Here is a 14569-nt window from a genome sequence, read left to right on the forward strand (position 1 = left end):
CCAGAGCCCGTGGGAGCTGCGGCTTTGGGGTGCGCATATGGATGCTGGGTCGAACGGGCCACGGTGCCTGCATTTTTGCTCTAATCCTTGTTATTTCAAATTTTGAGATCTGGTTTTTATTTAGGGGGGAGCCGTGATGCCATCTGATCACGGCGTGATCAGATTTGGTGTGTTATAACCAAATTTGAGCCCTGGTTTCATGGATGCTAAAAGGAGGTTCTGTTCCTGCCCAAAAACCGGTTGCTTTGGGTTCCCCCCCGACCCTTTCTAAACACCAGCTCTTCAAAAGTGGGAAAACAACTCATTAGCACTCGTCCCCAAAGTGGGGCTGCTCAGGGGTCGCCGGTCCCACGCCGGTTGTGATTTTTGGCTGGAAGCACCAAAACAGCCCTTCGGCAGCCCCTGCCCCCACCTCCCTGGGAGACAGCCTGGAAAGTTCCCCCCTGGCAAAATCTATGGGCGCCCTTCCCTTTCCAGCTCACAAAAAGGAATTTTAATTTCTTTTTGATAGCTTATTTGCTAGGAGGTGATGTTCAGAGGAGCATCTGCTCCCTAGGAGCCCCTTTTTTCCTCCATCCTTGATGCTCCTGAGGCTTCCCAGGAGATAAATCCTGTCCGTGGAACATGAGGTTATCACCGCTGGGAGAAGCGGCGGGAGTGGACACGGAGTGGAAATCCACGGCAGGGCTGTTGCAGAGCCAAGGCCCAGCCTGGGTGCCACGAACGCTCCCAGTTTGGGACATTTTGGGCTGGAAATCCCCATCTCACCCCACAACCACCCCCTCCAAGCTTCCAGTTATCCCCAGCGGCACAGACTGAGACCAAGCGCTTTGGCCAGGATGACAAATCCACCGGATTTAATTTCCCAACGATATAGCGTGGATTTACCGGCCCATCCGCTCGCGTGAATGAACAATAACACAAAAATAGGGTAAAATGGTGCAGCTGCCCCGTTCCTGGGGTGCTGAGGGTGGGCTGGCCAGTGGTGCCGAGGTCCCCGGTGATTTCAGTTCCCGGCAGGTGAGGGGTGGGCTTGGCGCGAGCCGGACGCCCGGTGCGGTTCCTCGGCACGCTGCCGGCGGGCCATGCACTCTCCGAAAGCCCGGACCTGGGGCTGGCAGTGCCGCCAGTCCTGCCGCGCCGCCATGCACTCCTGCAGCTCCCGGTGCTGCGCCATGCAGCCCGTCCGCGAGATCATGGCGTCCACCGGGTCCTCCTCATCCTCATCTTCCTCCAACGATGGGCGGCTCCTGGCGTGGCTGGGCCTCGCCATCGCTGAGCTGGGGTGGGGTGGCAGGCATCGGGGTGCTGCCTTCCCCTCGAGGCCTGCATGGGTCACCGCCCCCTTTTTGGGGGGCACCCTAGGGTGCTCAGCACCCTCCATGCCCCCATGGGTGTCCCCATACACTCCATGCACCCCCAGGAGGAGCTCAGCACCCCCCACACCTCTGTGGGTGCCCAGCATACCCCGTGCACCTTACCCCCACCCATGGGTGCCCAGCACCCTCCCCAACTCATAGCTATTCATCTTCCCTGCCCCCTCCAAGGGTGCCCAGCACCTCCCCCATGAACCTTACCCCCACCCATGGGTGCCCAGCACCCTCCCCAGCCCATAGCTGTCCACCCCCCATGGGTGCTCATCCACCCTACCCCCACCCATGGGTGCCCAGCACCCTCCCCAACCCACATCTATCCATCCTCTCCACCCCCCATGGGTGCCCTATCCCCTCTATGGGTGCACAGCACGTACCCCATGCACCCTACCCCTACCCATGGGTGCTCATCACCTCCCCCACGCACCTTACCCCCACCCATGGGTGCCCAGCACCCTCCATGCCCTCCCAATGCCGTACCCAGCCCCCCCATACCTGCCCAGCAGCGCAGCGCGGCCCCTTTAAGGCTGACGACGGGGAAGGCACTGCCGGGGCGGGGCGTGACCGCGGAAGCGCTCGCTCATTGGAGGGCACCTCTCGCTTCCGTCTCGCGGGGGCTGACGGGAGGGAAGGAGGCGGAAGAGGGTGCGGGTGCCTCGGTAAGATGGCGGCGACGCTTCGGATTCAGAGCGACTGGAGCCAGGCGCTGAGGTGAGCACGGCCCTCCTGTCCCCTTCCCCCAGCTCCCTTCTCCGATCTTGTTCCTTCTTCTCACATTCACTACCGCTCTTTCTCTCCGCAGGAGGGACGAGGGTGAGGCCTGGCTGAGTTGTCGCAGCCCTGGTGAGTGCTGAGGGGCCTGAGGAGGCCTCGGAGGGAGGCGGGGGGCCTGTGGGCTCAGAGGGGATGAGGGTGATTGGGGAGAATCCCCTGTGGTTTGGGGGTGGTTGAGGGGGGCCTTGTGTTTTGGGGATGGTGAGGGTGGTTGGGGAGTGCCCTGTGTTTTGGGGAAGGGTGAGGGGAAGGTGAGCTGAGGGGGGTTTGAGGGGTGGCTGAGCTGATGGCTGCTCTCCCCACAGGGAAGCCAACCCTGTACGGCAGCCTGACCCGCCGCGGGCTCAGCACTGAGGGCGTCCCGGACATCGCTGCCTCTGAGGGCTTCGTGGTTGGGGAAGTCACCAAGGTGCCGGGGGCTGGGGTGGAGTGGGGGTCGGTAACCGCCTTCCATGTGTGAAGGGATGATACTGTTATCCAGTCAAAATAGCAGCCTAAAACTTTTCCCCACATGGTCCTATCCAGCTGTCCTGGGCTTCTTGTCTGTGCAGTGCCCCAGAGCTGGTCCGTAACATCCCATAGTTGGGCTGGGGTTGTGTGTCATGGCTGGCTAGGCCATAGCAGCCATTGCTTGCCACCCTGAGGCCTCTGTCTTGAGAAGGCGTAAGGCGACGAGCCCAATGCTGCACCTTCCATCAGTACTCAGGCTGTGAGAGACCACAGCCCAGTCCAGACCGTAGTTCTACCTTTGCAGCCTAACAGTGCTTCTAATTCTTTTTCCCCCTCTCTTTCCTCCTTTAGAAAAGCATTCTCATTTCTTGTCCTCACGAAAATGTGTCCACAAAGTTCATGGCCCCGTACACAACTTTTTGTAGAATTCATCAGAAAAGTGTAAGTAACCTTGCGAAGCAAGGGGGAATTAACTGGAAGCGACTGTAAGCTTTCACAACGTGTGTCTGACTGCTGTGTGCACTTTCTGAGGGGTGCCCTGCAGTGTGACTTTGTGTGTGAACTGGGTAATAGAGCGTATCAGATCATAGAAACTCGGGAAACTTGATCATGGTTACGTTTACCCCCTAAAAATAGTCTCTAAAATTCTTTAGGCTGTTGTCTTCCAAGTAATGTAATTTCTGCTCGCTTCAGGCCTGTGACAGATCCCTCTGTAAAGGAAATACGTGTCAATTAGTGTGTCAAAAAGCAAGACAAAAATAAGAGATTGCAGGCACTGTACTCTTCATCTCTGACTGGTTCATGTTTATCCCCAGTTTGTAGTGGCTGTTTGCTCCCATGTAATGAAATTATCTGGATTTTATATTTTCTGTATTAATTTCTGTTTGCGGGGCTGGGAATCAAATGTTGTATAAGTTCATCTTGACCTGGTGGGAATTCAGACACCAGAAAGGCCCACCTTGTATTTAATAAATAAATAAATAGCATGAACTTCTCACTTATTTAAAATCAGTCCTGCTTGTTTTGCTAAATAATCTTTCTTATTGCACCCCCATCAATTTGGAGGTGTATCAAGTACAGCTTCTCACTGAACAGTAATACAGAAAGGCTGACTCTGACCTGAAATTTCATTTCTTCACTGAAGAGAAGCGCGTAACTTGGCTTTGCTGGAAGGGTTTCTGTGCTTTTGCTGAATGCTTAACCCTACGTGGAAATGATCCAATAAACTAGAGAATGTGTAGCCTGCAGGTACAGCCGACTGCCCTAAAAGAAGTCCCCCGAAGGCTCTTGGAGATGTTTTAGTACAATTGTCTCATGATTTATCAAGTAAATTGTTTTGATAAACCCAGCCGAAAAAGCTGAAAAGTCAGTCTGTATTAATGAAGCTTGAAAGCGGAATAAATCAAGGTGTGTTTTGACATAAAGGCAATTCTGCATCTCTACAGCTGTTTTAAGAGGAAGCTGAGAAACGGAGCTTGGCAGTAAGGCAGCTCCGGAGACAGAGGTGAATCACTTCTCTGAGTTCTGTGCTACTTAAGAATCCCCAACTGCCCTTTTGTGAGATAAATGGAATCAACATTCAGAGCACAGCAAAATGGAAATGCAGGCATAAGTGTTTAGTCTGCTGTCAAATGGGTGTGATGGGTTACAGCTGCAGTGCAGATAACTCCTCTGGAAAGCAGCTGAAGCAATATCTATTAATATGTAGATGAGTTTAAAGCTGGTGTGGACTAAGCTCCGGTTATCCTTTTTACCTGCTGCCTCTTGTTCTGAGCGCTCATGTTTGGCCTTGCCTGTTTACATAGCCCCTCTGAAAATCTGGGGATATGTCAAATGTCAGTGAGACTTTTCCTGCTTGAATGACCTTCACAGGCTTTTTAAAATTTATTTTTAACTAGGCAGCAAACAGATTGTTTTGTTATATAAAATGCCACTCATGTTACCGATGTATTTATCACATTACTGATACGCAAGTAAATGTACTTAATGGCTGCTGTAACGACTAAACTGTTACCTTGTGCTCTTATTTAAATCTTCTAATTCCTGTTTTAATTTCCAATTATTTTTTTTTTCTCAAGTGGAGGTTGAGAATTGACCCTGCACCCTCTTAAAATTAGCTGTGATTTGAGCTGTCAGAGCTTTTCAGGAGAGCAGTTTGGTCCGACTCTTGCTTGGATAGGAGAACTTATGACTGAAGTGTGGCATATTATGTCCCCACAAGCCCAGCTGATGCAGGTGCAGCAATGGGATGCCATAGGACATCCTCCTTAACATCTGGAAACAGCTGGAGATTGATGCAGGTCTGTTATGTACTTGGTCTGCCTGCAGGCATCATCCTCAGGCCTCTAGCTGTCATCTTTCTTGGCAAAGTCTCTCAATCTACTCGCATTTTGGGGTTTCCCTGTGAACATGGTGATAAATCCAGCTGTCTGTTCAGACTGGCTGCTAGCTAAGGCTGAGGATGTGTGAGAGAATTGTCAAAGCCCAGACCTGTCTGAGAATAGTTAATTGTTCAGAAAAACATTTAATCTGCAGCCTGGGATGAAGATGAGCAGCTTCATCCCCTACATACCTGACCAGGTGGTTGGGACCTGCAAGCATGCTGATGGATTGTGCAAGTTAAGACCAGAAACCTGTGTGTTGTCGTGGTGGTGAGGGGTTGGAATGGTGATGGAACTGTAATCTGCATTTCTCACTTCTTTCAGTGGATTTTACCACTGTAATAGTTTCTTCTAATCCACGGAGTGCAAATGCAATTATTAAGAAGCTTTTGGAGGTAATACAGCATGACTCCAGTAGCCAAATCTTGCAAGACAACACAGCTATTCCACTACGTATTTGCGATAGTTTTATTATTTTTTGCAGGATACAACACTAGCGTTAACCTTTGCTCTAACAAAATCTACATAATTGGGGTTATTTTCAGCCTGTTTAGTGTTGCTGCAGTCTGCATTGGAAATATCTCTGTCGCTTGAAAGACGTAACCGTTTCTTTCAAGGCTAGAATACCCATTATCTTATTTCACGCACAACTAAAATACATCTGCCTTTCCCCCGTGGCAGCAATAATGTCTGGCATCATGGGAAAGGCTATCCTTTTGCAAGAATATAAGCTCAACATCTGCTCTCTTCAAAAGTATTCAGCTCTCCCAGTGGTTATGCAAAGCAGGCTGTTGTTAATACCCAGTGTGACAGACTGTGTGAGGAGTTAGCCTGCCTGCATAAGGAGCTAGTTTTGACTTAGTGTTTCAGAAAATTTAGGCTGCGCCGTTGGCTTCATAAATGGCTCAAACAATGTCTTGTGGGCTTGTGAGATGGGGCACTCTCAAGCTGGCCTATTATCTTGGGCTAGTGTGGAACAGCTTGGCTCAATTTCTTATCTGTGTACAGGAGCTGCTAGAAAAATCCAGATTTCTGCTTCACTTGGGGTAAACCTGAAATACAACTGCTGTCTGTGCAGGCTTCTGACTCAGCATTTCTTTTTATCCCTGCTTTGCAGATCTCTGCAGAGTCACAGGCAGAGAATAAGAATTTCTCTGTCAAATTTAGTGGCGGTTACAAGAAATCTGGGGTGCTTCGTGCCAGGTTCCAGTCACCCAACTCGTCTGCGGGTCAGCCCAAATCAGCAGTTCACTCTTAAAGGAGGAGTGCAGCAATCTGTGTAAACAGATAAACTGAGGAGAACTTCTTTTTATGCTGCCTTTGTCCTCTAAAAAAAGCCTGATGCTCAGGATCCACTTGGGTTTTGATTTCTTAAAGACTTAATATCTCAGAAAACTGATGGAGAGGCTGAGGAGAGAAAGCCTGTGAAATCCTTGCGTGAGGCTATTAAATGTTAGAAGATCATTATCAGGCTGAAACTGTTAAGCTAGGCATATGGAAACTCTTCTGGGTGTGGTAAATGAGTCCAGCAGTATGTCTTGGGGAGATAATAGCACTGAATGATGTACTTAGCAGGTCTCCTCCGGTACAGAGTTAGGCTCTTGAGCAGAAATACCTATGTACAGGGTAATATAAAGCTAACGTTTGGTGTTTTTACCCTCCTGCAGATCACCTGTCTTGATATTTCCAGTGGTGGAGGGCTTGGCGTGTCTACCAGCACAGATGGGACCATGAAAATCTGGCAGGCTGCAAACGGAGAAATAAGAGTAAGAGCGTCTAGCTTTGGTGTTGTGTGTTTGTCTGTGACGTGACTGAAGTCATTCGGCTGTGACTTCGGTCAGGCTACCCACACACCGTGGTCTGGGGCAGGCAAGGATCTGCCTCTTGATTGAAAAGCTAATTGAAATGTGCCATCTCTGAGGTTTTAAGTCAAATCTATTGGAAAACATGACTTCTCCCAAGGGAAATGATGCTCAGCGATCCGGAGAGGAGTCCCAAGGTGAAAATGAGAAAGGGTAGTTAGGAATGACAGCTTCTGACCTGCGTGGTACAAGCACTGAATTTCTTCTGCGGTAGAGAAGAGATGAGGAAAAAAGACTCCTGCCTGTGATGGATTAACCACATTATGGCTAGCTGCCTTCCCCGTTAGGGTGTTTCTTGTGGAGCTTGACCTGTCAGCTGTTTGTTTGGCAGAGGATAAAGACATTTAACCTGTAATTAGAAACAAATGTAGTATCCTTTGCTGTGTAATTAGCTACTCAAATGGCAGAGGGAGGCCTAAAGTGTACCTGCGAGCTCTTTGACTGCCTCAAATTCAAACAAGTCCATTGCAGGAACCTAAACCCAGAGGATTTGAGCTTAATCCTCTGCCCACATGGGAACACTAAGTTTTCCAGTGTCATAGCTCAAAAATTGCTCGGCATGAGGGTGATAACAACGGAACTAGCACGTAGTTCTTTGTTTTTCCAGAGACTATTGGAAGGCCATGTGTATGATGTCAATTGTTGCAGGTTTTTCCCATCGGGCCTCGTGGTTCTGAGTGGGGGAATGGATGCCCAGCTAAAGATCTGGTCAGCAGAAGATGCCAGCTGCGTAGTAACATTTAAAGGTCACAAAGGAGGTACAGAGTACTTAGCCTTTAAAATGCTTGATCTGCCATGTGTATAATTGTGTTGCGCCTGAGGGCTAATGTTCAGTCACCAGCCTGCTGCACTTTGTGCTCTGCGTTTTTATTAGATGTCCAGGGTATCTTTTTCAAGCTCCCAGAACTTGAATAAAAAGACCAGTAGTTGTTGGATTAGACAGATAAAACTGTTTCTCTTGCCAACCTGTGTTTTCCTCGTTAATTAAGGTTAAAAGAGGGAGGATGCGGTCCATTTGGCTGTTGCGAGTGGCAGAGGGTGTTCTGCTCCTCCAGGGCAGTCTTGGCTCTCCAGAGCTCTGACCTGCATTCAGTAGCCTTGCTGCCTGCACTGCGCTGGGAATGCTTGCACCCAGATCATCCTGCTCACCATCAGTTGCTCCAGAGCCTCTTCCTTTTGGGTTGTTTTGTTTTGTTGGGTTTTCTTCTTGCCCAGAAGAGCATATAGCAGTTTATTATGGAGTTGAACGCAGGCAGGCAGTTAACAGCACGCATCCTCGAGGCAGTTGAAAGTGAATAAGGCACAGCAAGAGCAGCTGCAAGGATACTTAAGGGATTATTTCTTAATAATCTTAATTTCTTAATAATCTTAAGGGCTGCAATAAGCTTGTTCACCCTTCTACGGAGGGCAGATGTTCAGCTCTGCCCCTGCTGATGGTCTTGCTGCTGAAAATGAGAGTAAATTCTTCGCTCTCCTTGTGTCCTCACATAAAGGATGCACTGGCCACCTTAGGTGGTGAGTTGAATGCTGTTCCTTGCGTTCAGGCTGCACGCTACAAAGTCTTCCACTTGCTGTGTAGTCCCAGGGAAGAACTGCAAGGGATGGAAAATGAGCTACACAGAAACATTCCTGAGAGCTGTGATCAAAGCAATTTCTGGACAGAGCCTCTGTTAATCTCTGGAAAGAAGATTTGGTTTCCAGGACCCCTCGTTCAGCAGCAGTGTGGATTTATATGCAATGCTTAAGCAGGCTCCCTTTTTACTCCTGTTTACACCCGGCCCAGAGCCAGTGGTGCTGTCTTGTCATGGCAGGTGGTTGCTTCCTAAGGGATGCCAGTTGAATGCTTGGGTGATCGTAAGCAAGTCTGAGTGAGTTGTGGATGTAGCATCAGATGCCCAAAACCCTGCCCCAAATTATCTCCTTCCTGAGCAGCTTAACTGCTCTGGACAGGCTCTTGTTTTCCCTGTCTCACAAGGTACAAGGCTTTATTAAAAAAGGTTAATAAGCCCTGTGGCTGGCTGCCCAAAATTTGATTAACTCAAACTTGTCTTGCAGTGAACCTGCCATTGTTCTCATGATCTATTTCTGTGGGTTCAAAATACTTTGCTGCAAATGTCCTGTAAACAAAACGTGGCAGGCGTTGTAATGAAGCTTAGGTCAGAGCAATGCTGGCTGGCTCCCGGTGGCCCTGAAGTTGACTTTATTCACTGCTTATAACCCCAGCCCAAACTGCTGCAGTCAGTTTGCTTGGCTTGTGCAGTCATTTGAGCTTGTCATGTTTAATGACTGCTTCTGTAGGGAAAGCGTCAATTAAATCTTCTAACCATCTAACTGTTCCCTTGCAAAAAAAACCCCACTACATCATTTTTCAGATCTAGACTCAATGTCCCACAGTGAAATGAAGTATTTTGGGGATGTTAGCACCTGCAGAGACTGCTCTTTTGATGTTGCTGTAGCTGGATAATGTGGATGTTGCTTGCCTCGCACAGCTTTTGGGATTATCCAGACTTCTCTGCCCAAGTTAGATGTTTGTTTTGGAGGTAGAAACTCGACAGCAGCTATGGTATCAGCTCAGTCTGAGGCGAGGTGTTGCTGATCATTTTATTGGTAACATCTTGCCTTTGTGCCAGGCAGTGGCTTCCACTCTGTATGGTTTGCTGGGAGTTGTTGCCTTCCACGTACACCTCCTCCTAGATCCTGTGGCTCCCTGCCCCACACTGTACCCCACACAATTTGGCTGTGTGTGACTGTTGACACGCTGGGGACAGTGATTTGGGGCTCGTAGTTGAGTTCACCTTGGGAAATGAGATGCTTTGTCTGTCTGCCTTCCGCGCTGTCTGAACGCATCCTTTGCTTTGATGCAGGTATTTTGGACACTGCCATTGTGGATCGGGGAAGAAATGTCCTTTCCTGCTCTAGAGACGGCACTGCCCATCTCTGGGACTGTGGCAAATCCGCCTGTCTGGGTGTCATCGCTGACTGCGGCTCTCCTGTCAACGGCATTGCCGTGGGCACTGCTGACAACTCACTGAACCTAGGCACGCCTGAAAAAGCTCCTAGTAAGGATCTTTCTCTTAAAATTCATCTTCATTCTCCTGTCCCAAACTGCTTAGGTTTGTCACCAGTAGTCCTGACTGCGTGGCTTGCTGCTGTGTGTCCTCGTACCACCTAGAGAAGGGAACTAGGGTCACCAGAATAGACCGCCCTGGTCCTGCAGAGGAGTTGAGCCTTATCAATTAGTTTAAGACTGGGATTTCTTTGATTACTGGCATGCCTTGCTGCATCTAGTGTCTTCGGGTATGGAGGAATGCTGTTACAGGATCACCAGGGGTGATCCAAACTGCCAGGTTTTGGTACCATCAAGACTTGTTGCGTACCTGCTGCTGGAATTAACTGTTGCCCTTTTGTCAGGTGAACGTGAGGTTGGGACAGAAGGGAAAATCCTGCTGCTGGCTCGAGAAGACAAGAAGCTTCAAGGAGTGGGACTGCAGAGCAGGCAGCCGGTAAGGAGTCTGAAACTATCAGAAGTATTTACCTGGGAGGGTGCTCTGAGGTGCTGCTATAAAATCAGCTCTGAGGCGTCACTCCTTTCACTTCCATTTCCTCGGTTTGTAAGCTGCCATTCACATGGCTATGCCGAGCACTGGGCTGAGGAATTGAGCCAGGTTAAAACTAACCTAGATGGGTGAACTGGTTAGTGTTAATCCTGTTCCGTTTCCCTGGTGAGGTTCACCACGTGGCGCAGAAAGGGCCAGAACCAGGCTGGAGGCAGGGGAGGGCTGATCTGCCTGCCTTTGGTCTTTACATTGCAGTGTTTTCCCCATATGTATTCCGTGGAGGGGAGACTAAAACCTGGTACAACAAAATGATGCTTTCTCTCCTTCCTACTGGTCAGATTTATATATGGGGGAGTTGAGGAATAAGAATTGGTCCCGGATGTAATCCAGGTATGGGGAAAACTTTTTAAACAGTGGCCAGTAGATGTCATCGTGAATGCAGGAGCTGCTGGCTGCCTGATGCAGCTGAGATGTAAAGTTGCTCTTTATTCTGGCGGGTGTTTTAAGTAGTGTGTGAAGGGAACCTCAGGGGGTCACCAGTTCGTCTCCTCTTGGCAAAGGAAGATGGACTTGGTAGATCTTGGGTACTGAAGACCTTATCAGGAGCTCCTGATGATGTAGTAGGTTAAACTGCTTGTGGTGTTTGTGGCGAGTAAAATTTGGGTGGAACAGATATGCTAGCCTGGAAAAAACTCACAGGCTCTGTAAAGCTGGCTGTGGCTCTGGGAGGAAGGAGTGGTCTTTGCCAACCTGCCGTGCAGATCTGATCTTGCTACTCCGTGGGCGTCTGAAGATTAGTCTGAGCTCAGTATTGGTTTGTCATTGTGTGGCTCATCCTTTCTCCAGAGGAGATCAAGGAGCATTCACTGATTGCGCTGTCTCTGCTGAATTGGCGAGACTGATCCTGGAGCGCTGTTCTGCACGTCTTGGAGCAGAGCTGAGGGATTATTAACCTAGCTCTGGGTTTGTCAGTTCGTGCCATGATTCAGGGAAGTGATTGTACTGACTTCTAAATAAATTATTGCTTCCTTCTCCTAGGTGTTCTGTGTCCTCATCTGTGAGTGTCTGACACTTGCATTTGTTCCCATGTTCCCAGGTGTTCCTCTTCGTTGGATCTGATGCGTTTAACTGCTGCACATTCCTCTCAAGTACCTATATCCTAGCAGGGACTCAGGATGGGAACATATATCAGCTGGATGTGAGAAACACAAAGTGAGTGTGTGCCTGGGGCTGCAAGGATTTAAACAACTAACCTGATCTCCTTCTATGACAAGGTGTCCTGCTCAGTGGATGGCTGTAGCCGGGTGGGGGTCGATCTCTTCTCCCAAGTAACAAACGATAGGACAAGAGGAAATGGCCTCAAGTTGTGCCAGAGGAGGTTTACGTTGGAGATTAGGGAATATTTCTTCACCGCAAGGGTTGTCAGTCACTGGAACAGGCTGCCCGGGGAAGTGGTGGAGTCCCCATCCCTGGAGGGATTTAAAAGCCGTGTAGATGTGGTGCTTGGGGACATGGTTTAGTGGTGGCCTTGGCAGTGCTGGGTTAATGGTTGGACTTGGTGATCTTAAACGTCTTTTCCAATGTAAACGATTGTGTGATTTTTATGACAACTAGTTTGTTTTGTCTGTTGGAGCAAGTCCAGAGGAGGCCACAAAGATGATCTGAGGGCTGGAGCACCTCTGCTGTGGAGACAGGCTGAGAGAGTTGGGGTGGTTCAGCCTGGAGAAGAGGAGGCTGCGGGGAGACCTTAGAGCCCCTTCCAGTCCCCAAAGGGGCTCCAGGAAAGCTGGAGAGGGGCTGGTGACAAGGGCAGGGAGTGACAGGCCAAGGGGAATGGCCTGAAGCTGCAGGAGGGGAGATGGAGATGGAGATGAGATGGAGATGGGATGTGAGGCAGAAATCCTTCCCTGTGAGGGTGCTGAGGCCCTGGCACAGGTTGCCCCGAGAAGCTGTGGCTGCCCCTGGCTCCCTGGCAGTGTTGAAGGCCAGGTTGGATGGGGCTTTGGGCAAGCTGGGCTAGTGGAGGGTGTCCCTGCCCATGGCAGGGGGTTGGAACTGGATGATCGTTGAAAGGTCCCTTCCAACCCAAACCATTCCCTGATTCTATGACCCATGGAGATGTGCTGATGTTCACCTGCTAGCTACTCCCATTTCCATCCTTTGGCAACATCCGCAGGAAAACCAGTGGTGACTTCCATCTGCTTCTAGAGGACAGAGACTCTTTGCTTATCACTGATCAAGTCCCCATGTCCTCTCTGTTCTTGTGTATCTTTCAACCATGAACTCATTTCTTCTTCCAGCGTTCACACTTCGGAATGGCTTTTGGCTGTAAACCATAACCTTGTCCCTTATTTCCGCTCCTTTTTCTAGCACTCCGATCCAGGTCATCCATAGATCAGGAGCACCGGTGCTTTCTCTGCTCCCGTACCGAGATGGATTTATTGCCAGCCAAGGTAACTCAAGTGCTATGTTATGCCAGTAGAAATTGTATAGTCAAATTGAGGAGTTTTGTGCTCTTTATGTGTTGCCCTCTTACATATAAGCACTGTCTGCGCAGAGTGTCCATGGCAAAAAGGGGAAGTAGTAGGAGCTGTTATTACGTCATTGCTTTTTTGCCTTGTGATTTCCACCCCTTACCTCCCCCGTGTTCCTCCAAAGTAGGGCCTCCAAGGTGCCTCTCGACTGCCAGAGCCTTTTCTCACCTCTCTGCCGTCCTCGCAGCACGCTTCCCTCTTCCTGGGGGCTCCGTACCTGTGCTCAGGCGTTTCCGATGGGCCTGTTAGCGCTGGTTGTAATGAAGAGCATGGCTCGTTTCACTAATCGGCCGATGTTCCTTCTTTGCTTATTATCTCTTCTGCTTGTGTAGGTGATGGAACCTGCTTTATCGTTCAGCAAGACCTCGATTATGTCCTCGATCTCACAGAAGCTGACTGCGACCCTGTGTACAAGGTAAGGAATATGGTGTATCGCCCCAGATAAAGGCTGTAGGGAAAGGTGATGCCAGGTAGCCGGCAGCTGCCTTTTTCTTGGGATTTGGCAGCCTGCACAACGGGTTCCTTCACGCAGTTGACTTTTTTTTTAAGCTTTTTATTTTTTTTTCTACCTGAATAATCTTAATATTGTGCATAAACAAATCCTCTGCGGTGTATGCTGGCGTTATCTCCATCGTGCAGGAGCAAAACTGAAGCAGCAGAGTGGCTTGGTTGTTGGCGTAGCTCTGGCAGAACTGTGTTTCTGTAAAGAACTGTGAATTAATTGCGCTCAGAGGATCATCGTGGGTAAAAGCAACAGCCAGCTTGTCCCCTGGTGACTCGAGCCCAGAAAGTGGGTCTTGCTGTTGTGTTTCCAGACACCCTGCTGCGATTGAACAGATCTGGGAGTGTGACCTGGGTTCCCTGAGCTCTCAACCCGGTGGAAATTAGCTTTTGTTTTTAACCCGTTCCAGCTCCGCAGTCTGGTCCTCCCTCTCCTGGGGAACACTCGGCCTCACACGGAGGCTGAGATTTGACCTGCGCAACTCATTGCAACTGAGCAAAACAGTCACATCCCCTTTAAGATCTAACAGAAGAACCTTTGTGTGAGCAAATAAGTACCTGACATTTACTTTTAACTGTCACTTGAGAAATACTCTCCTTAAATACTGCTTTTTCTCCCCCCTCTTTTTCAGGTAGCTGCTTGGGAGAAGCAAATTTACACGTGCTGCAGAGACGGGATAGTGAGGAGATACCAACTTTCTGACCTTTAAGTGCTTGGATCAGCCAAATAGTGGAGATATGTGTGGAAATAGCTCTTCCAAGCTTCTTTTCCTGTACGGCGTGTTTGAGATGTGTATATAGAAGTTTGAGGTCTATAGAAATTTCTGAGGCTATTGTGATGACAGTGTTCTATATAGCTGGCTTTGGTGACAGGTAATATTTCTTACTACGACCCAACTTTTGATTGTTTTTAATTTGGAGAGCGGCTCTGAGGTGTTAGAGTGGATCTTGTGTTGCAACAAATTTTTTTCACTGCTGAAAAACTGCCGTTTTGGGAACGGGGCAGGGGGGAGGAGAAAAATTGGGGGCGAGGGGGGGGGCGATAAAGGCAACTGCATCGCAGTATGGACTGAAATAAAGCAACTGCTTTGATACCACGTGTGTGGAAAAGAAATTTTTCAAGAAAACTTATTTTAA

General features: G+C 49.2%; 2 protein-coding genes across 3 annotated transcripts; one reads left to right on the plus strand and one right to left on the minus strand.

Moving 5' to 3' along the window:
- Nucleotides 1-543: 543 nt before the first annotated feature.
- Nucleotides 544-1943, minus strand: LOC129210016 (cytochrome c oxidase assembly factor 4 homolog, mitochondrial). Of its 2 annotated transcripts, XM_054835446.1 has the most exons (2): nucleotides 1869-1943; nucleotides 552-1280 (listed from the first exon to the last, which is right to left on the minus strand). In XM_054835446.1, exon 2 carries the CDS (start codon nucleotides 1271-1273, stop codon nucleotides 1007-1009), a length of 267 nt encoding a protein of 88 aa, XP_054691421.1. In that variant the 5' UTR covers nucleotides 1274-1280; nucleotides 1869-1943; the 3' UTR covers nucleotides 552-1006. The 2 variants fall into 2 exon arrangements, with proteins under 2 accessions (XP_054691432.1, XP_054691421.1); XM_054835457.1 differs by lacking the exon at nucleotides 1869-1943 and having other exon boundaries at nucleotides 544-1278.
- A 72-nt stretch (nucleotides 1944-2015) lies between these two features.
- On the plus strand, nucleotides 2016-14430 carry PAAF1 (proteasomal ATPase associated factor 1). Its single transcript, XM_054835278.1, has 12 exons — nucleotides 2016-2084; nucleotides 2176-2216; nucleotides 2453-2556; nucleotides 2949-3038; nucleotides 6646-6744; nucleotides 7448-7598; nucleotides 9705-9899; nucleotides 10252-10343; nucleotides 11494-11609; nucleotides 12768-12850; nucleotides 13264-13346; nucleotides 14065-14430. The coding sequence occupies exons 1-12, from the start codon at nucleotides 2038-2040 to the stop codon at nucleotides 14140-14142; spliced, it is 1179 nt and encodes a 392-aa protein (XP_054691253.1). The 5' UTR covers nucleotides 2016-2037; the 3' UTR covers nucleotides 14143-14430.
- The last annotated feature ends 139 nt before the right edge of the window (nucleotides 14431-14569 follow it).

This window comes from Grus americana, chromosome 1 (genome assembly GCF_028858705.1).
Source record: "Grus americana isolate bGruAme1 chromosome 1, bGruAme1.mat, whole genome shotgun sequence".
Classification (NCBI taxonomy): Eukaryota; Metazoa; Chordata; class Aves; order Gruiformes; family Gruidae; genus Grus; species Grus americana.